The sequence below is a fragment of the Phocoena phocoena genome, chromosome 9 (genome assembly GCF_963924675.1).
Source record: "Phocoena phocoena chromosome 9, mPhoPho1.1, whole genome shotgun sequence".
NCBI lineage: Eukaryota > Metazoa > Chordata > Mammalia > Artiodactyla > Phocoenidae > Phocoena > Phocoena phocoena.
This window is the reverse complement of record NC_089227.1, coordinates 85530208-85551705: the sequence shown is the minus strand read 5'-3', so window position 1 is coordinate 85551705 and position 21498 is coordinate 85530208. Positions and strand designations below refer to the sequence as shown.

At 50.6% G+C, this 21498-nt stretch overlaps 1 protein-coding gene across 4 annotated transcripts in view; it reads left to right on the top strand.

The window, feature by feature from the left end:
- PLXNA4 (plexin A4) overlaps positions 1-21498 on the top strand; it is a 371857-nt gene that overhangs the window by 268447 nt on the left and 81912 nt on the right. For all 4 annotated transcript variants that reach the window (XM_065884184.1, XM_065884185.1, XM_065884181.1 and 1 more), the window contains 5 exons: positions 5755-5855; positions 15824-15947; positions 16676-16829; positions 18067-18166; positions 20820-20934. In XM_065884184.1, coding sequence (XP_065740256.1) covers positions 5755-5855; positions 15824-15947; positions 16676-16829; positions 18067-18166; positions 20820-20934 — 594 coding nt within the window. The remainder of the gene's footprint in view (positions 1-5754; positions 5856-15823; positions 15948-16675; positions 16830-18066; positions 18167-20819; positions 20935-21498) is intronic.

Here is a 21498-nt window from a genome sequence, read left to right as displayed (position 1 = left end):
AGCATCTTTCGGAATATCAGGGAAACCAGACGGGCTGGACGGTAAGGGCAGAACTCAAGGCAACTGCAAAACTTCTTAACACATCCAGGCCCCAGGCCCAGCAGAGAATGGGTTCTGTTGGTCAGAGTGAACGCTTATAAAGGCCAAGGCCATGAGTTGCACTTCTCTATGGACCCCTTTGCTCTGTTGTCAGTCATTCCCTGTCTTCCTGTCCCAGATCATTGTTTTGTAACTTCATGGTCTCGGTCATAGGGCTGGATAGGTGAGGGAGTAGAGGTGATGATTCTGTTGAGCATAGTTCCAAACCAGACAGAACTACACTCTATTATTTAGGGAAGTTTACCTTGCTGGCAAAAGGATAAAGCAAACCCCTGTGATTCCCAGAAAGGTAATGGAAGGGGAAAGAGACGTGGGATGGAGATGGGCACACAGATGCTCCTGGTCATAATTAGGGATGAGAAATGCTGATGCAGAAGCTGAGCGCTCACAGGAGAATTTGATAAAACCAAGGGCATTTGACCTCACAGGAATATGTGCATTCCAAGACCCTCCCCTGTGCCTCTTGGAAGGGGTGGGAGGTGAGGAACATTTCTGGGTAGAACAAGGCTGTGACATTTTTTTCCAAATCAGGAAACGGAGGTCCAGAGCCTGAGAGTGAGAGATCCACTTACATGACAACACACGATAAGAGACATTCATCCCGAACACTTTTGTCCATTTGAGATTAAATTGAAAAGAGTAAACGATGCCTATCTTTTCACTCAGGGATCTCAGAATATTTCATACACATGAATTTGTTATCGGTCTACCAACAGAAAGCTTCTCCCCCTTGACCCAGGCTGCTGGGAAGGAAATAGGTGTTCGTACGTCTACCCGATAGTTGTTTTTTTATTATTGTTTCTTTTACTGTGGTAAGATACACATCGCATAGAATTCGCCATCTTGACAGTTAAGTGTTCAGTAGCATTAAGTGCATTCTCATTGCACGGCAACCGTCTCCACCATCCTTCTCCAGAATGCTTTTCTTCTTCCCAAACTGAAACTCCAGACCCATTAAACACCAACTCTCCATTCCCTTTCCCTCAGCCCCTGGCAACCCCTTTCTACTTTCCGTCTCTATGAATTTGACCGTTCGAGATCTCGTATAAGTGGAATCACGCAACGTTTGTCTTTTCTGACCGGCTTATTTCACGTAGCGTAATGTTTTCTAGGTTCATCCATGTGGTAGTTTGGGTCAGAATGTCCCTCCTTTTTAAGGCTGAATAATATTCAATTGTATGTATATCCCACATTTTATTTATCCATTCATCTGTCCATGGACACTTGGGTTGCTTCTACCTTTGGGCTATTGTGAATAATATTGCTGTGAACATTGGTGTACAAGTTCAAGTCCCTGCTTTCCATTCTTTGGGGGTAGCTACCCAGAAGTAGAATGACCAGATCATACGGTAAATTCTAAGTTTAACTTTTTGAGGATCTGCCAAACTGCCCAATAGGTTTTTGCATAACGCCGACAGAACGTGCCGGGAAGACTACCCTACCCGAAGCCCCCCACCCATTCTCCCCCAGCACAGTGTAAGTGCACACAGGGGTCCTGAGAGGTGGTGGAGCTCCTGTCTCTAGAAGCAGTGAGGGAGCTATTGCAGCTGCATCAATCAGCACCTCTCCTGGAGTCCAGTGGCCACAAGGGGACAGACCTCACTTGTTTGTGGTCCCCGAGACCATCCATCACTAGGATACAGTCATCTCTAGATAGGTCACATTGCCGTCTGATTTGTTCTCCAGGCAGAAGCCCCCGCCCCATGACTTTCTTTTTTCACCTCTTCCTGTGGTCGGAATTCCCTCACTCAGCTAATTGGCACGCCTGGCACTGTAGCGTAAGACTTTGATCAGCGTTGGGTGGTTCCAGTTAATTGTGTGGCTCTGCATCTGGAGTGGTTTGTGTTCCAGGGTCAGGAGAGGAGCCGGCTTGGCTTGGTGTAAGGCGTGGGTGGAGGATCTAGGTATCTGGGGAGAGGGAATCACAGCGCCAAGGTGGCTCCGAATCCATCTGGCCACCTGTGCAGCTTACCAGCAAGGTGTGGAAGGTAAGCGGAGCCATTCGGGTAAGGGATTGCACCCAGATAAACGATGGGCTGAATCTCATTTTCAAAAGTGATTTAAAGTGTCAGGCAAATTTCCGATGCTTTCCAGAATTACACGCGGGATGGGGAGTGAGGCAAAGCAATGATGTAGATTGGGAGATTTGGGGTCAGTCTGGGCGACCGTGGCCGTGCCGGAGAATACTGTCTGATGGTGGGACTTTGGAAATTTCCCTGGGCCTGGTTTTCTTTGGAAAAGTCCTGGAAAGGTGAAGGGGTGGGTGGCACTCAGCTTTCGAATGATGGTAACCCTTCCACATGGACTGTCAGAATCCTGGCGGTTTCCCGGTTTTAGCATCCATGCTTTCAAAAGAATGGAGAAAACCTAGATAAATTTCAGAAGAGTAATAAAAAATGACGGAACGTACAGCTAGAAAGAGCCTATAAGAAAAGGTGAAAGGAAGTTGGGTAGCATAATAACTTCCCAGGACTTATGTCCCTGTCCAACAGGGATCCACCCTGATGAAAAGCAAAGAAAAGTAGGTTTTACCAACTGTAGGTGGTAAAAGCCCTGAATAAGTCTAGGAAGCTGGGCCAAGAGGAAGCACTGAATGGTTTAGGGGCAGACATCCCAGTTCAAGGAGGAAATGATGTGATCAAGGTAATAAAGGAGAAAAGCTCTTCCAGGCGTTGAACTCCTGACCAAGCTCACGAGGCCTCGGAAGAGCAGTTTGGGATGACAAGGGGGAGAGGTAAAGCGGCAATGCAAGGAAGAATGGGTATTAATGACAAAGATGACAATAAGAGTTAACTGTCACTTGCAGTGTGCTTGACCATTTACAAAGCTGTTTCAAACCTCTTGGGTCATCTGTGCTTTGGGAAACTCTGTGAATTAAGGGAGATTTTTATCTCCATGTTGAAAGATGAGAAAAAATGGGACTCAGAGACAATAGGATCTCATTGCCAGTAAATGGTGAAGTCAGAATTTGAACCCAGCTCTGCAGGCTCCTACTCTGTTTCCAACCAAATGAAAATGACTCTTGGTTAAAATCGAGAGACGAAGGACTTTACAGTTCCAGGTATTGGCATTATTAAATGCCAGTTGCAAAATATTTTTAGAAATCTGAATGCAAAGACTTTGGAGAAGATCAGGTTCAGCAAGCGACTGGCTCTTTTTGTGTTGTACACCCCAGAACCCCATGGCACGGCCATCGGAGACAGATTATAGAACATGTCACTGGGAGAAACCAGGGAGGATATTAAGTTCAGACCAAGAAAATGCTTTTGCTTGAACAAGCCATGATTTCCTCTTTGAGCCTGTGCAAAATATGGAGTGCTAGACAAGCAGCCGGAACATATGAAAACATTATTATGTACTTATGTTACCAACTTTCATCATCTTTGGCCCCTTTTATTACTTTTTTCAGCTCTAGGCATCAAGTTTTGAAAGATTTTTGCCTACTAAACAAACTGTATTTATTAAGTAATAATATATGTCCTATTTTTAGTATGGGAAATACATCACAGAGTATGCAAACCAACAGAAGATAGCAACAATCCAATTTTCATTAGGCTTTTGGAAATATTGAAAGTAACTGTGGACCTCGTTACCACTCATGAATTCCTAGGAGTCCAGCTACTTTGGGCACCATTATTTATATGCTCACATGACCAGTGTGTCTATGCCCATTTAAGGGGTAGGAAAGGCAATTAAAGAGGCAACAGGAGGAGGGTCAGTTCCTGACTGTGTGTAGAGTCGGTGGGGTGGGGGGGGGGCGGTAATTTGCAAGAGTCTGATTGTCAGGACCAATTACAAAAACGGGAAGGTGGTATGTCGGCAGAGCCAAGGCATGGCCCAGGCTGATTGCATGAGCAGTAATAAAAGGAAAGATAAAATTCCAAATGTGCAAAAAGACATCTGAGAATGTGGAGAAAGGGCCACCAAGGCCAAGGGCAAAGCTATAGGAACAGGAGCAGGAAGCTAAAAGGTACCTTGGAAAAAGTAAAAATACACGGTGGTCATTAAGATCACTCGATGGGCACTTGAGAAAACAGAAAAGATATATAAAGGGAAGAAGAAAATTAAGGTGGAAAGGAAAAAGGAATCATGTGGGATTTGAAAATAATAATTAATTCTTAATTAATTCCAAAAGAGAGCTTCGAGACTAATTGAGCAGACTCTGGTGCCAGTTCGCCTGTGCACGAGTTACAAGTAGCCCCTGCCAAGTGGTACATAATTTTATGGAGGCAGACCACGAAGCAGCAGGGAAAACACGGCCTCTGCATTTGCTCGTGAAGCACAGAGGCTCCGCCAGGTCAGCGTGATTTATACTTCTTCGTGTCTACTGTCTGATGGCAAGAAATTAAAAAGGACGACCAGCTCAAACTCTCTTAGCTCAAGCTGAAAGGTTAGCTAAGAAGTCCTCCATCGAGATAAAAAGGTATCCCGAATGGAAAAGAATGATTACAAAAAAAAACCCAAAACCTTTTGTGAAGAAGCAACTGGCAAAAGTGGAGAAGAAAGACCAAGGCTATAGGAAGAAAATTAAAATTCCATTTGATCCTTTGTATCGTTATTAAGTACCTCCTACGTCTCAGGCCCTGAGAAATCATGTCAGAAGACATCAGGGCAAAGCTACGTTGGAGGGGGCTTCCCTGGTGGCGCAGTGGTCGGGAGTCCGCCTGCCGATGCAGGGGACACGGGTTCATGCCCCAGTCCGGGAGGATCCCACATGCCGCGGAGCGGCTGGGCCCTCAGCCATGGCTGAGCCTGTGCGTCCGGAGCCTCTGCTCCGCAACGGGAGAGGCCACAACAGTGAGAGGCCTGCGTACTGCAAAGGGAAGAAAGAGAAAGGAAAAAAAAAAAAGCTACATTGGAGAACAAAGAAATTCAAAAGATCTTTAGGAGTATGCAGGAAATAGAAGCATTCGGGCTAAACAGAAATGTCATGTGGAACATTTTACATTAACAAGCTGCTGGTGAAAGCTAAGATAAAGTGTTGGGGTTGGAGAGGAAGCCTCTAGTCATGAAAAGAGTGTGGGTAGGAAGAGAAGCAGCAACAGCTGCTCTTTGAAGGCACCAGAGTGAACAACTTTATGAGCCAGTTGGCCAACATTATGGGAAAGAGAGAGCAAGCGTCATCTACAAAGCGAGTGGATTACACCTTGTTAAAAAGAGAGACAAGGGTCTTGGACTTGGGTTCAGCGCTCTCTGGAACCACAGAAAGGATGAAACCTGAAGGAGAAGTTCTGGGAAGGGGCAAAGCACTTTAAGGCAAAAGAGAAACAAGAACAGAGAAAGAAGAAGCATTTGAGTTTATTACATTGATAAGAGATAAATATATGATGCATGGCACGTTTGTAGAGGTATTTGGGGGTTGGGGCGGTGGGAAAATTTTAATGTACATGTTATAAATATCTCTGATAACAATGTGATATGAATTCTGTGGAGTCTATTCCCAGGGACTTGTAAGAAAATAACAGTTGGTTGTCTCCCCACGATGCTATGGGCCACCTGCTCAGATGTGATCCCTTTCGGTTCTGGGGCTCTAGGCCCCTTCCTGCTTCTACACGGTTTTAGGTGATACACCTGATAGGATGGCATGACTTCTTGGTGAACTACTGGGTGTTCTGCAAAATCTTGACCACTGTCTCCCGTGTGGTCTTGTCCTAGCTCACCAGAGTCCCTGTGGAGTCCTGTGGTCAGTATCGGAGCTGCGGTGAGTGCCTTGGCTCAGGTGATCCTCACTGTGGCTGGTGTGTGCTCCACAACACGTGAGTACTGCTGGGCAGCTTCCTCCTGCCTCCCCCTGCCCCGGTAATTCTCTCCTTCCTCGTCGTCTTCTCTATCACCACTCTCCTACTGTTTGACCTCTCCCTTCTCTCCCTCTCTTTTCTAAGAACTCTTCCTTCTATGTATCCTTTGTAAATCTATGTATCCTTTGTAAATGTATCCTTTGTAAATCTTATCTCCCTTCTTTTGTTTATCTTATGTTTACCTTCTTTTGTTTACCTTTTGTAAATCTTATCTCCCTTCTTTTGTTCTGACTTCCCTTTAAATTGTCAACTTCCCATAAAAATATATGGAAATGTCAGCATGGGAATGATGAAGGGTCAGGATATGGGAATCACCCTGGATCATTACACACTGGAGGTCTGGAGAGAGATCTCTGGACATTTCTGGTTGCAATTTGACTGTAGACTGTAGACTGACATTCCAGGGCTAAACAGCAGGAAAAAGGCATTGGACTCCTTTCTTTTTTTTTAAGTTTTTTTTAAATATGTATTTATTTATCTGGACAGTAGGGTCTTAGTTGTGGCACATGGGATCCTGACCAGGGATCAAGCCCGGGGCCCCTGCATTGGGAGCACAGAGTCTTAATCACTGGACCACCAGGGAAATCCCTGGACTCTTCTCCAGGCTCACATGGGCCACTAAATCACGTGTGTGATGTCTACTGTCCAGTTAGTGATTTAACAGCCACTTAACAGACTTCAGTATCCCCCCAGAATCTTCTGGTATTTGAGGGGTAAGTTCAAGTGCATAGCACCTAAGAACCCTTCTCCGCAGCCCTAACACTCATCTGGCTGTCAGAGCACCCTGGGCCCGGGGTCACTAGACCAACGTTTGAAACCCTGGTCCAAGTGTTGGCCGATCCCCCTGTGTGGCTCTTCCTTGCTGGCTCCATTTTACTCTCTAGAAGTGGGAAGAAGGCAGTGGTATACAGTGGAGACAAATGGTAGTCTGATAAATGAACTGAGGGGTAGAGGTAGGGTACAGACAACCCCCCAGATGTGAGGGGAGAACAGAAAGCCTTTCTTAGGGGAGCCGAAGACCCTTGGCATTGCTGACTGGAGAAGCCAACAGTAGTTGGGCCCCACCCACTCTGTGGAATTTGGTACCAGCCAAGCTATGGCTGCGGGAACCCCAGGCTTCTAGTTAACACTTGAAACTTGACACGCTGTGAGTTGGACACAACTATTATAAACTAAAAAGAAGGACTTAAGTTTTCTTACTAAGAGCCTGAACTGTATGTGACCAATGGCATTTACCAGTCATTTCCTGCCTCACTCCACCCCAGGAGTGCCTCTGAAAGTTAGACATGCCCTCTTAAATTCTAACACAACCTCTCCAAGGCCCCAGGATGGGTACCCTCCCCTCTCTAGGTGACAGTCTCAGGCATAATGAGACCTAGAGTTCACTAAGGAAAGGTTTGAAATCCCTCGGATATGCTGTGATGGGAAAAAACGGAGACCCGTCAACCTACCCTGAAAAGCAAGTAACTTAGAGATGACCAGAAACTGGGTACAGCAGTGTACCCAAAGCTGTGTATCGTAACAGAGAGCAGTGGCGCCTAAGACTGGCCGCCATACAAGAGGATGGAAGAGATTGCATTCAGAATCCAGGTCAGCTCTGATCAACCCAGAGGAGTTGCCCGGATGATACTTTGCAAGGCAGAGGGGAAGTCGTTTTCTTTGTCCCACACAGTGAGCCCTCTCAGAAAGGGACTGTGCTCCAGATCCATTGCTTCCTTGGGGGCCTTAGGCCAGCTGGCTTTCAGCTTGGCTAAGGATGGCTCAGCTGCTCCTGGCGTGAGGCTCTCACACCTGGCATCATTTAAGGGCAATCAGAAAAGCTGGCCCCCCTCTGACACTCTATGCCTGTGGGACCCAAAGGCCGGTCTCTGTGTCAGCTTTGATCCTGCCTGGTGATGTCGGCCAGCCCCACATAGCACTGAGCCCTGTGAAGAGCAGGGGCCCTGAGGCTCTAAGACGGCGGCAGGGGCGCTGTGGGTACCGCCCACCTCCCCTCCCCAGAGCTGAGCTAAACAAGAATGACAGGAGGAGGTACCAGAGATTACTTCCTGCGTGGCCTCAGTTTCCCCTCAGTAACATGATACCTGCCTCCTGTCGGGCGGCAGAAAACAGGGGTGGACTGGGGTCAAGGTGAAGTGTGGATGGTTCACAAAGGAAGCCATCAGCCTGCACTGGGAAGCCTCTCTACTCTCAGCGTGGCCTAAAGAAAACAGTCACGGATGTGAACTCTGGGCATCTGCCACCAAGTCCAAATTCCATATTCCCCAGCTGTGCAGCCACCTGAGCCAGCACCCCAGCTCCAGGGTGCTCTGCCAGCTGAAGGTGTGGTTCTCTGTGACCTTGAGCCTCCTGGTTGTGGGATGGGCCTGGTGCTGGGGGCTGTGCTGACATAAAGCCCAACTCCCCCGGGAGGATTCAGCTCACGAGCGCCCTAGGCCAAGGCTGCCCGCCCACCGTGACACTCTGTACATCCATCCTCCCTCCCTCCCTCCCTCCCGGAGTTAATGGCCAGGAGAACACCCTGGCCCACGTGGCCAGGTGAAGAAGAGTAGATGCCTGGATTTGCTAAGATGCTTGTAGTCAGGATATAATGTTTAATTTATATGGAGGGAGATAAACTGATGCTCAGTGTACAGTTTGGAAAGTTTTGATAAATGCAAAACCCAGGTAATCCACACCCCCGTCAAGATGTACAGTATTTCTTCATCCAGAAAGTACTCTCATGCCCCTTCCTAATTCTTCCCAATGGGCCTTTCTTTTCCTTTTTTGCTTAAGTTCAAGGCAAAGCCAGACATTGCTTCTCCTATATGTCCAGTTTGCACCCCTTTTCATTTGAAATAGATGCCAACAGGGCTTTCATGGCTGAGACTGATGCATGAGGATGTGGGCCCAGCAGGAAGGAGGGCAGGCAGAGGCTGTGTGGGAAGGATGAGGGTGGCCAGAGAGCCTGCAGAAGCTCCCCCTGGGGCACCAGAGTTTACTAGGAAGGGAGGGAGGTGAAAAGTGCAGGGGATTTCATCACTTCGGAGGAGCACCATGCCCACACACACCCCCTGTGCCAGGCATTGTGCTAGGCTCAGGGCATACAAGGGGCCTGCATTAGACCTTCTGCCCAGGAGCAAGTTCTTGGGAACCAGGCCTCTGGTCCAGGGATGGGGTGAAGGTTGCAGTCTGTGCTAGAATCAGCATGTTTGTCAGGTCCACGCCGCAGACAAGACCCTGTGCTACGTGCTACAGGGCCCAGCCAGCCTGCCCCAGGAAAACTGTGCAAAAGAGCATCAGAAGCAGGGTTCCTTGTGGTGTCAACATACATCCATTTTCTGTCACTTCTGCCAACTTTTCCCATGGTTGTAAGAAGTGAGAGGGTGGGGAATTTTGTGGGAAGAGAATGACAGCAGAAGCTCTGTGTGTGTGGACAGAGAGAGGACAGAAACAGACAGAGCAACAGGAGGAGAGAGAGAGCGTGCATGCAGCTCCAGATGGGGCCCCATCCAGCAGGTGGCTCAGGTGGCTGAAAGGGCTGTTTGTACCAGCAAGGGCACAGGTGGGCTGCAGACTGAAGGGGCTTAAGAAATGCTCATGTAATTGAAAGCCTCCCTCCTGTTACTCACCCTCAGTTGTCCTGAGCACAGGCTTGCCAACCCAGTAGCACGGAGAGTCACCCCTGTTGCCCTCTCTTTCAGCCCCGGGCCCCAGCCCACAGCCTTGCTGGCTTCTAATGGTAATGACAGCTTCAACAAACTGTTTATTTGTCCATCACCTTGAGCCTTTGTTTGCAGGGCCATTGGGCCTGAGCCTATTCTGACTTGGATGAAAGAAAGGAAAGGCTGCAGCGCACCCACAGCCCTGAAGCCCAGCTTTCACCTGTCCTGGGCCTGGAAAGATCCCTCCAACCCCCAGGTCCCCAGCCCCCTCTCCTTCTTCCCCTCCCGTGCCCAGGCCAAGAAGCCCATCAGTCGCAGCAGGTAACGGGATCCCCCACAGACCTAGTCCCATCGATCGGCCCAGACGTGACCTTTCTTCAGCAGGGTCATCAGCGTCACTCCTGGGAGGCTCATGTAACTCAGGACATTGACAGGCGAAAGATAAGATCAGCTTTTATAAAGTCCTTCCCTCCCCCCTGGGACCCCTCCTCTTTGCGGATTTCTTCTCTTGGAAGGATGCCCTCCCTGGATGGCTTGGCATGGGTCACTGTTCAGGACTCACTTTATATAGTTTCTGCCAAGATGGAGAGAAGGAAAGGAGAGGAGAGGAGAGGAAAAATGCTGCTACCTACACAGAAGGGATGGGTTAAAACTAAGAACCTGTCTGTGGACAGACCCAGTCTGGGCCCAGTTTCCTGCCATAAAATGGCAGTGAAGAGCCATCTTACAGCAACGCCTTGAAAATTAAGGGAGGAATATGCAGGCAGCCCCCTGGGGGACTAGCTCTGACTTCATTGGCTGTGTAAGCAGAGGCTATGGGTCAGACCCAGGACCTCCTCCGTGGTCCCTGTCCTGTTGCTGTCCTCCCCGGGACTGGAGGGCTGTGATGGGGTGGCTGGGAGAAACCCACGGCTGGGAAGTCTTCCTTCCCAGACAGTCTTCAGCAGCCATGGGTGTGGCTGTCCAACGGCCACCTGGGAAAGGGCAGAGAGAGAAGTTTGTTCCACAGTCACACTAAATGTCCCCTTAATCAAGTCCAAACTGATTCCAAAATGCCAGTCCTTTTGTGCTGCTTCTTAGCATATCCCATAGCCTGGTTTTATGTTTATTTTTATTTTTTAACCTGTATCCAAGGGCTACTGAATACTCACCCTCTAAGTCAATGATCTCTCCTTGGGCTCTTTGCAGGATGTCTACACAATCGTGAGGAATTGTTCAGATCCACTTCTGCCCAGCAAACTCTTTGCAGTCTGTGCTGTGGCCTTCCCTGACGCTTTGCGAAAAATTTGTCAGCCTCTGGTCCAGAGGAAAGAGTCCCAGACGAGATCCTAGGGTATTTGAATTTTTCTCACCCCAGCTCAATAGATACAGAACCAATCCACAGGGGATTGGTTCCAGGACCCACAGCGGGTACCAAAATCCATGAACGTCAGATCCCCTAGTTGGCCCTCTGTATCTGTGGTTCCACATCCTAGAGTCACGGTACTGAAAGGCCTCACCTGGTCCGTGCCCTTCATATAAGAAACCCCTTACACACCATCCGCCTAGAAGGCCTCCCTTTATTATCCAGTCTGCCTTTCGCCAAGCTACACATGCCACCTGCCCATTTCTGGGGGCATTCCTGAAGAGGGCAAGGGTAACGATGTTAGGAAACCCAGTCTCTTCCCTCGTCAGGGTTCCCAGATGTGGAGACAGTGATCAGAGAGCCCGCGTGATCTCCAGCTTGAATAAGGTTCCTCTTACCTTTTCTGTAAAGGGCATTTAGGGAGCCCTACCCCATTTGTTTCCAACCTCCTCATGTTCTAAACACAGATTCCCCAAATATTGCACTTGAAGCACAGGCCATGACCAACGTGAAGTGTTAAGGATGGGGGATCACCTACAGGGAGAAGCAAGGAGCCAGTTCTGATATCCGAGGCTGGTAGACCCACACTACCTGGAGGGCCTGGAGAGACGGACCAGCGGTGGTTTCCCCCACCTCCACTGCAGTTTGGAGGCTCGCCCAGGCCGGACTCACAGAGAGCCCCACTTCCAAATGGAAATTTGCTTGCCCAGCCAGCAGCGCTGGGAGTTAATATTTCCATCACTGTATTTAGGAATTAATTTCTAGAGAACTTAATCACCACCTCTTTCCCTCTCCCTTACCCCCTTCCTTTCTCCATTCCTCTCCCTTCTAATTTTCCACTTGGCTGGGAATTCTCCAGCAGTGAAAGTTCAGGCTTAGGGGAGGCGGTGGTAGCTGCTTCTTTAGAGAAGATAATCTCATTGGAACCACTGACTTGAATAATAACCCCTCCAGGGGCCAGGGCCTTTGTCCCCAAGGGCTTTTAGCACCTCTGAACTGGAGCTGGAGGACCAACTGCAGAGAAAGTGGAGGGAGAAGGGGAGGGAAGAAGAGCCTAGGGGGGCCAGACTCCAGTTCTGGGGCCCGGGCTGTGTTTCTGGAGCCTGCTTCCTGCTGGCCACCTGCAGGTCTGCGATTCCTGGGGGTGGCAATGGTGCTGGCAGGGATGACTGTCTGGAAACTCAAAGCCATATAGCATGCACTATTTGAGTCCTGCCTGGAAAATGGATGAAGCAGGGTCTTCCGCCATGTCCAAGGTGTCCCCACAGTGGATTGCAAGGACGTGCTTTCGGAAGTACCTGGAGCCCCTTTGAAGGAAACATCTAAGCCCCCCAACCCAGGGGTCATGAATTAACCCTTTGCACATTCCCTAGCTCTTGCCTGACCTAATGGAAAATCATAGTCCCAGAAGGGCAGGAGGCCATTCCCCTGACAGACCCTTTAAGAACTCAGAAGGAATCCATTCTTCCCCTACATTTTCCTATCACTTCGAAGGTCAATTGTCCGTGCTTTTGAACATTTGTAGCTTCCGCCCTCATGGGTCCTGAGGGATAGTAGAAATGTCAAAACACCCCTGACACTGACCTTAAACTTGACTTTCCACGAAGAGAGCTGAGTTCTCAATACCCTTTGACAGCTAGGAAGAAAGCAGAGCTACAGCCCAGACTACTCTTTTTTTCCTCTTTGCTCCCTCCTGCCATCTGGGGCTCCCCCTCCATCATTAAGAGGAAAAGTGCTGCAGCCATTGCTGTCTTTTCATCTTTGATTTGCCCTGTGGTCCAGTCTGGGAGGAGATCTGTGCTTCTACATCAGCTGCAGTTTGGAGGGGTTGGGTGGGAAAGCAGAGGAGGGATGGGGTAATACTAGGTTTTATGGAGGGCTTATTACGTATGAGCTATGCTCTGTTCTAAATGCTTTACTTGCATCATCTTTTAACCCTCATGATAACCCTATTAGGTAGGTACTATTTTGTCCCCATTTTATAGATGAGAAAACTGAGGCAGCAAAGAGGTTAAGTAATTTGCCCAAGATTACAAAGTTAGATGGGGATGTTTAAAAGTGTAAGCCACGGGTGGCTTCCCGGGTAAGACCTAAATCTGCAGGAGATGATACCTGTTTAGTTGTGGGCTCTCGGGAGCCATGGAAAGATGCAGCCTCATGAACTCCGGGAGCAGCAAACCATGCAGATAGACCTTGTCTTGAGATCCCTCAACCAAGTTCCTTTGTACCTCCTGCAAGAGAGAAGGAGTTGCCTCTTTTCTATCTAGACTCTATTTGGTAACTTCAGGTGATGTTTGGGCTGAAAGCAGCTTCATTTTTCCTCTCTGCATAATTTAATCAAAGACATTTTTCAGATCTACTGATTGCTCTTGGAAATAGGAACTTCAAAGTTGGGGAGTCAGTGAATAATTGAAGTCTGTACCAGCTCTCTGGGTCTGCTGTTGATGGGAGTAATAACACTATTAATAGTGATGTCAGTGCAGACACCCTGGAAAAGCCCATAACATTAGCTTAATGGCCGGAGGTAATGAAGTCCTCGCAGAGGAGCCAGCCTGGTAAATTAACTTCCCAGACTTTTAGGCAGATGCCCTTGTTGTCATGGGTCTGCTAGAACAGCCTGGGGGTGCCTTGGAGACAACCACACTCACATCTGACCTTTCACCCTTGGGATGAGATTCCTGGACGGGTCTCAGCAATATTCAGAGTGTTTCCAGTGGCAGGCGAAAACAGCGATTAGCATAGAGAATAAGATTGAGAGGACATTTTTAAATTGCCCTAAGCACAGAAGGGGACATCAGGATGGCAAGGAAAATGGGTTTAGTCTAGAAGCTTCAGGGAGGTAGAGCACAGTGGGTGAGAATAGAGGCTCCAGAGTCCCTCTGTGTTCATACAGGCTCCCTCTGATTAGCTGATGACCTTGAACAAGTGACTAACTGCTCTCTGTAGTTTCCTGATCTGTAAGGTGGGGTTTAGAATGGTTACCTACCTCCCATCATCTCTGGGAGAGCTCAGTGACATAAACTGTAAGCCCCTTATCACAGTGCCCAATAAGAGCTCAATGACTAGTAGCCATGATTATTTTATTCAGAATTGTGTTTTATTTCTGCGTTACACATCCCCTTTACTCCAAGGTCATCCTTTCTGTCCATATCTCCCCCTTCTTCCTTTAGTCCACGCCTTCAGTGATTTCTCAGCTAAATTCTCCTCTCAGACCCTCCACTATTAGGCCGTCCCTCCCACCGAGGCCAAGATGCAGCCTCATGAACTCCGGGAGCAGCAAACCATGCAGATAGACCTTGTCTTGAGATCCCTCAACGAAGTTCCTTTGTACCTCCTGCAAGAGAGAAGGAGTTGCCTCTTTTCTACCTGGACTCTATCTGGTAACTCCAGGTGATGTGGATGGCATACTTCCTTCCCCGTGGCTGGGAGGAGAGGCCCCCGCAGTTTCCTCTGTGCCTTGAGAGTCACCCTGAGAGCAGATCAGGGTATCCAGGTGCCCCTCTCCCTTCACCTCTTACCCTACCCCTCACCCGTCTGCTTCTTGAGACAGAGGTTCCCTTCCATATCCCTGGCTGTTCCCTTCCCTACTCAGCTCCTTGCCAGGTGCTTCCTCCGCTCCTGCAACAGCCCCTGACATCCTCCCTTCTCGGCAGAGTCTCTCCTCTTTAACCAAAAGAGATCAGCACTCAGGAGGGATTTCCCTGCAGTCCCATCTTACCTCAACATGTCCCTCTGAGGACCCTGCTTTCCCTCACTGCCACCCCACAGCAGAATCAGTAGCCCAGAGGTGCCAAATCATGGCCACTCAGCGCAGCTCCATGTTCACCAGGCTTATCCAGCTTGGATTAGATACTGTTTCCTGAAAGTCAAATACCTCCGAGCAGTCAACTCCCACTGGAAGGCAGGGCAAGCCCTGGCCCCGGCTGAGAGCTTAAGTGCCTTCCCCTATGTGTGATGTGTGCATTTGGGTGACCACCCTGACTTTTATGTGTGTCTTTCACAAGGCTCCATCAGTTACGACCGTAAGATCCCAGGTCACCTGGATGTGATCCACCGATGACAAGGCACACTTTGAACAATAATAGGACACGGACACTAGGCAATAGCGAACCTTCTACAGCAGTGATGCTGGGCCATGGAGCTGGGATTCGGATCCAGCGCAGCCTGGCTCCAGAGCGTGCTCTGAACTTCTACCCTTGGCAACTTTGATCCCTCCTCCCCTCTCTCCTGCCCACCTGTTTACCTTCTGTCTGCTGGGCAGGAGATATGCAGGGGATTCCAGAGTAAGTCAGGCGTAGTTTCTTCTTCTGGGAAGTTCACACTTGGTAGGAGAGGGCTGCGCTTAGCCTAATAATTGTCATATAGTCTAAGAAGTTCTAGACGGTGGGAAACACCAGAGCGCTCTTAACGTTGCCCGGGGTGGGAGTGGGTTGGTGGGAAGAGGGGCCCACGGCAGATGCATTATAGTTGAACCATGTCTAGAGGGACAGGTAGAAGTTGGAATGGGGAAAAATGTGGCGAGAGGGCAGTGCAGACAGAGGAGCTGGCGTGCACAAAGCCGAGGAAATCGGAAAGAGGAGATACGTGGAGAGAACAGTCTCGGTTTGTGAAGGGGGGCGGGGGGCTGAGGCTGAGTGGGGAGGGGGAATAGACAGCACTTCCAGCTCTTTCTGTGAATGAGGAGGCCCTGAGGGCACTCTGGGGTGACCCTCAGGGTTTCGCATGTGACAACCAGTGATTGGAATTACCTTCTTCTTCCAGTTTGGGCTTGATGGGGGAGGACCAGGCTGGAGGAAGGAAACTAGAAGGTCAGTCCTGGGCACGCTCAGTTCGGACGTGTCCTAGGAGCCGCTGGCAATGCCTGACCTCCGCGCCGGCCCCTCGCTGGACCAGCGGTCTCCTCCTGAGTCCCTGATCAGTCACTCTGTCCTTCCCAGGTGCACCCGGAAGGAGCGCTGTGAGCGGTCCAGAGAGCCCCGCAGGTTTGCCTCTGAGATGAAGCAGTGCGTCCGGCTGACCGTCCATCCCAGCAACATCTCCGTCTCTCAGTACAATGTCCTGGTAAGGCCGTGGGACCAGGATCCACGGATGTCGGAAGAGCCTTCCCCCTGCCCAAAAGGGCCTCAGCCCAACACCCCTCAGGAGGGCTGGGCCTAGCTGGCCAGCAAGGCCGCTCCAGAGCAGGGCAGGGATGTTAAAGAATGTGTCCCCGGGGATGGAAGATGGGGACGTTTGCAGGACTATCGGGGAAGAGGCTTTATGCACAAGGGGTAGAAAGACAGGGAAAACTGACACCAGAAATGACTGGAAGTGTGACCAAGAGGGGGAAAGTGTTGGGAGCCCTATCCTTGTCTTTGAGATGGGAAAGATATATGTGCAGAGGGAGAAAAGGGGGCGGTGGTGCCCACGTTCTTGCTGGGCACCTGCTGGTTGGTGTTGCCATTTTCCAAAGTTGGGGATAACGGAGAGGAGCCTGAGCAGCAGTTCCTCGGGGCCTCAGTCCTGCCCAGGGCCTCCCTCCACCTACAAATCCCCTGAACGTTCTGTTTGCTGGGGCCAGATCCATTCAGATGCATATTTCTTTTGTCTCTGTCTCTTACCATCCCACCACCTTCTCTATCCTCTCCGGTCATAAATTGGGTCTCCTCTTCTGTACGTCAATGTTGCCTCACGCTTTTCTTTCTTCTCTTTCTCTCTGATCTCTCTTGCTCTCTTTCTTCCTTTATTCCATACCTTCTTTTTCCCATGTCTCTCTCGTCCTCTCTCTCCCCCTGCCTGGCTGTTCACAGCTGGTCCTGGAGACGTACAATGTCCCAGAGCTGTCAGCTGGGGTCAGCTGTACCTTCGAGGACCTGTCAGAGATGGACGGGCTGGTGGTAGGCAGTCAGATCCAGTGCCACTCCCCAGCAGCCAAGGAGGTGCCCCGGATCATCACGGAGAACGGTGAGTGGTCCCCAGAGGCAAAGCGGGGTGGCAAGTCCTTCCTCCCGCCGCCTGGATGATGAGAACTCAGGACAGACACGTGGGATAGAGGGAGCGCACAGGAGGGGAGGGTCAGAGGAAGCGGCGTGCGTTGGTAGGGGTGTCACAGGAAGAGGGGGATGGAGTGTCCCTCCGCTGCCTTTGGAATTGAAACCAGGTGAGCATCCAGGAGTCACCCTCACCCTGGGTGGGGAGCGGTGCCAAGAGGGCGGGGGAGGGAAAGGCCAGCACAGTTGCAGAGTGTCCCGGTCAAGTTCAGAGGTCATGCTGGAGCATGAGAGGGCTGGCGTGGAGGGGCACGGGAGGAGGGATGGGGTGCAGGGGTCATCTGCTTCCTTACCCCCTGCCTGCACTGCTGGGTCTCTGACCCTGAACCGTTGCCCCCCCCCACCCCCGCCTCCCCGGAGCTTCCTGTTGCTGGCCGGCTGCCACAAGAAGGACAGAGTGGACAGAGGTCCAGCGCTGAGAGGGACAGGCCTGCCTGGGCAGCCTGATTCCATGTTGGCCCTCCCATTTGGGCTTGTCACATTTGTTCCGAGCTGATTGATTAATGAGCCTCTCAGGGAAGGCACAGAACAAGGGGCCTGGGGTCAGGGCTGTGAATTAAACATGGGCCCCAGCTCCTCCCTGGTGCCAGCTGAGGATTCCAGGGATGTCTGCCCGAATGGAGCCCACCAGACGAGGGGGTGTCAGCACAGGGTCTTTCCTTACAGAGATGGGGAACGAGCTCGTGAGTGCTCGCACACCTACGTGTAAAACCTCTGGCATAATTTGTGGCAGCGTTGCCGAGAGTCTACATGTTTCTCCTGGTAGCTAATCAATGTGTGTATTTGTAATTCTGTGAGGGCTGCATGGACATCATGTATGTGAATGCACATTTGAATGCCTGTCAGTGTGTGTGTGTGTGTGTGTGTGTGTGTGTGTGTGTGTGTGTGGACAGGAAAGGACCTGGTGAGCGAATGAGAGGTGGGTGCTGGGAATACAGTGTGGAAGGAGAAGTAGACCGGAATCAGCCCCTGCAGCTGTTCTCGGGGTTGTCCTGGGACCGGGCCCGACCGCATCCAAATCCGGTAGAGCTGAGCACACCCCATGGAGAGTGGGCTCCCCTTTGCCAGGGTGCATTACTCTCACTGGGACCCGACACGGGGCAGTGGCCGCCCCCACCCCACCTCCACCTCATGGCTGGCTCCGCCCACAGGCGACCACCATGTCGTCCAGCTGCAGCTCAAGTCGAAGGAGACAGGCATGACCTTTGCCAGCACCAGCTTTGTCTTCTACAACTGCAGCGTCCACAATTCGTAAGTGCCCCTCCAGCCTCACTCAGCTCCCTGTTTCTGGGGTCAAAGTTCATCCAAAGATAGAAGACCCCACCACTTTCCCAAGGACTTACCATCTAGAGGCCCTGTAAGGCGACCTCCTTCACCCCTAGAAGGAGAGAGACTCCCTCCTCTGGCACGCACAGGGTTAATGGGAAGAGGCTAGAACGGGCAGCGTGATAACCTGTGGGCTGGGGAACTCCAAGTCCCTAGCCCTTACATCTTCTCTGGCCTAAGTCTGCTAACATGATTCACTTTCCACCATCTGTTGAGGAGGGGGGTGCTTATTACCTGAAGAACAGAGCGGCCAGCACCCCAGGTGAGAAGAGGGGTCTGGGGAGGGAGAGAAGGCGCCACGTGTGTCCAGGCAGTGGTCCAACAAGTCACCTGAATGAACGCTCAGCTCTGCACAGTCCCCTGCAGGCTGGGTCGGGACTCAGGCTGGCGATGGTCAGAGGCAGGCTTCGGCCTGGGGTGGGCTTCTAGCTCTGGCTCCGGCTCCAGCTCTGGCTCTGTTTGACTGAAGCCTCCCCTTCCCAGGGGAAGCCACGGACGATGGAGGCTTGGGCTCTGGAGTCAGACCAGCTAGGAAAAGTAACCCTTCTGGGCCCCAGTATCCTCTGTAAATGAGGAAATAGTAGTCCTCCTCCTGGTATGTCACCTAGATTTTTTTTGGTACGCGGGCCTCTCACGGTTGTGGCCTCTCCCGTTGCGGGGCACAGGCTCCGGATGCGCAGGCTCAGCGGCCGTGGCTTACGGGCCCAGCTGCTCCGCGTCATGTGGGATCTTCCCGGACCGGGGCACGAACCCGTGTCCCCTGCATCAGCTGGCGGACTCTCAACTACTGTGCCACCAGGGAAGCCCTCACCCAGATATTTAACAGCTGACATGGCAAGGGCACGGTCCCCTCGGCTGGGACATCGCTGCTTGCTGTCTGCTCATCAGCCCTGCTCAGCCCACAGGATGGCTGTGAGGGCTAGAAGAGCTATGACAAAGAGAGCGCTTAGAGCCATGTCTGGCCGACTGTTCAGGCACTGTACATTTTACTGTTACCGTATTGTTATTTCCTCTCCAAAATGATGGGCCTGGATAATATTGAGAAGGTACAAACCTGTTTTTCACCATAGAAACCTTTCTTCAACCAAAATTAGGTGTGAAAGCCCAATATACAAAATAGATGAAAGCAGGAGATGGTTGAGGGTCGAGGGGACCTGGAACCCCTCTGTCTAGGAACCCCACGCATCTCACACAGTCTCCAAAGAAGCTCCACGGAACCCCCAGCGTTCCACAGAGCACAGTTTGAAAGCCATAGAACCTGATCTCAAAAAGCTTTGCTTGCTTTAATATAATGTTCTGTTTTCTTCTCCATATAGGACAAGCTAGTTAACATGCCCATAGGTATTTGGGACTCTAGGCTGGTGGGCTCTGTCTAGTTATGACAGCTGTGAGTCCAGAGCTGTGGCTCTCTTTGGCACCCCAAGTAAGAGGCAGCCAGTCCTCCCAGCCAAATTGCTTCGACATTGGAATTCTCTTCCTGCTTCTTCCCACAGAGCTTGCCATGTCTTTACCACGTGGTGACCTAATCCCTCACTCCCCTTTTGCCCCTCTAAGAAAGTAGAATAGGTAGATGAAATCATATTTGAAGTTTCCATTCAGTCCGTAAAACGATTTTAAGCATCCTGTATGCAAGACAGTGTGTTACTCATTAAACAAGGAGGATCAAACATTAATAAGATGCAAAGACACGATCTCTACCCACCAAGAATCATGGCCTGGTGGACCAGTGGATGAACAGGACAATGAATAAGTAAAATATAATACAACAAGACCAGTACTGTTCCAGAGACAGAAACAGAAGGATGAATAGGATGAGGGCCCCGATGAGACCAACTCTCCATTGGTCAAAGGAAGAGGAGATGATGAGGTAGAGGAAATGTTACTCCAGGTAGAAGGACAGCATGGGGAGAGAGTGGCCTGTTCTTGGCTGAAGCACCAGACACACGTGGGGACAGTGGATCTAGACACCACAGAGGCCTTGGCCTGCATGGCAAGGCATTTGGGTTCGACCCTTTGGAAGAAGGGAACCATGTTGGGTTTTAAACAGGAAGTAGCTTTTATAAAGTTGCTTGTGTTTCCTGGGAATGGTGAGTAAAGGTAGGGTTGCCAACTCTGCCCATCACACTGAGGGGGTAGCCTCAGGACCTTCCTCTGCAAAGGTGTGTCCACGTGGGTCCTTGTCAGCAGAGACCCTGGAGTCAATTTGAATTAAAAGTCAATTTCACTGTTAATCCTAACTCTTATGGGTTCTCTGGATGAGCCCCTCTACTCCAGACTTCATTGTTTCCCAATTCAGCAAAAGAGGGCGCCATCCTATAAAAATGGAGGGTGGTTGATGAGGCTCTTGGGGGATCGGGGTTGTCAGCTACCTGAGTGAGGGCGGAGGCCAGAGACTCTTGGCTTCCTGAGGACTTGGAGAGAAAAGGGATGGGTTTTTCCAAGATCTAGTCTTCCTGAGTGTTTGAAGGTGGTTTCTCCTACTATGAAAATATGTTTTGCTAGGCCCTAGAGTCTTAGGCTTTCTGCTTTTGGTTCATGCAGGTTCTATGATGTGTGCCTCTTCCTCCTCTGTGCCCAGGTGCCTGTCCTGTGTGGAGAGCCCATACCGCTGCCACTGGTGTAAATACCGGCATGTCTGCACCCATGACCCCAAGACTTGCTCCTTCCAGGAAGGCCGGGTGAGGCTGCCTGAGGTAGGTCCCGCAGCCAGAGCCGTGAGTGCCGCTTGCTGTGAGCGTGGGACACGCAGGCAGGTCTTCCCTTAAGAAGAGAAAACAAAGGCAAATCCCGCAGGACCACCCCCTTGCTCCCCAACCCCGACTCTTAAGGGACTGCTTCACGAAAGCAGTAAACAAGCAAAGCTCTGAGCTCTGGGTCAGTCCTGGGGGTTCAGTTACCAGACAGAGGTGCATTCCAGGTCACTCCGTCCAGCAGGACCCTCTACACACCAGGTGAGTTCCAGAACAATCCCAGAGAGGTGTGTGTGTGTGTGTGTGTGTGTGTGTGTGTGTGTGTGTGTGTCCTAGAAATAATCGTAAGTACGCCGCAGGACTGTGTACAGACTGCTCAGTGGTCCCTCAGAGCATCGTCCACAGAGCAGAACTGAGATCAAAGAAGTCAAGTTGAGTGAAAGGGAGAGAAAGATAAGAATGAGAGGGTGGTCACTAACCTGAGGGTGGTTTTCAAAGTGTGGTCCCCAAATCAGCAGCAGCAGCATCTTCATCACCTGGGACCTTGTCAGAGATGCAAAAGCTCCC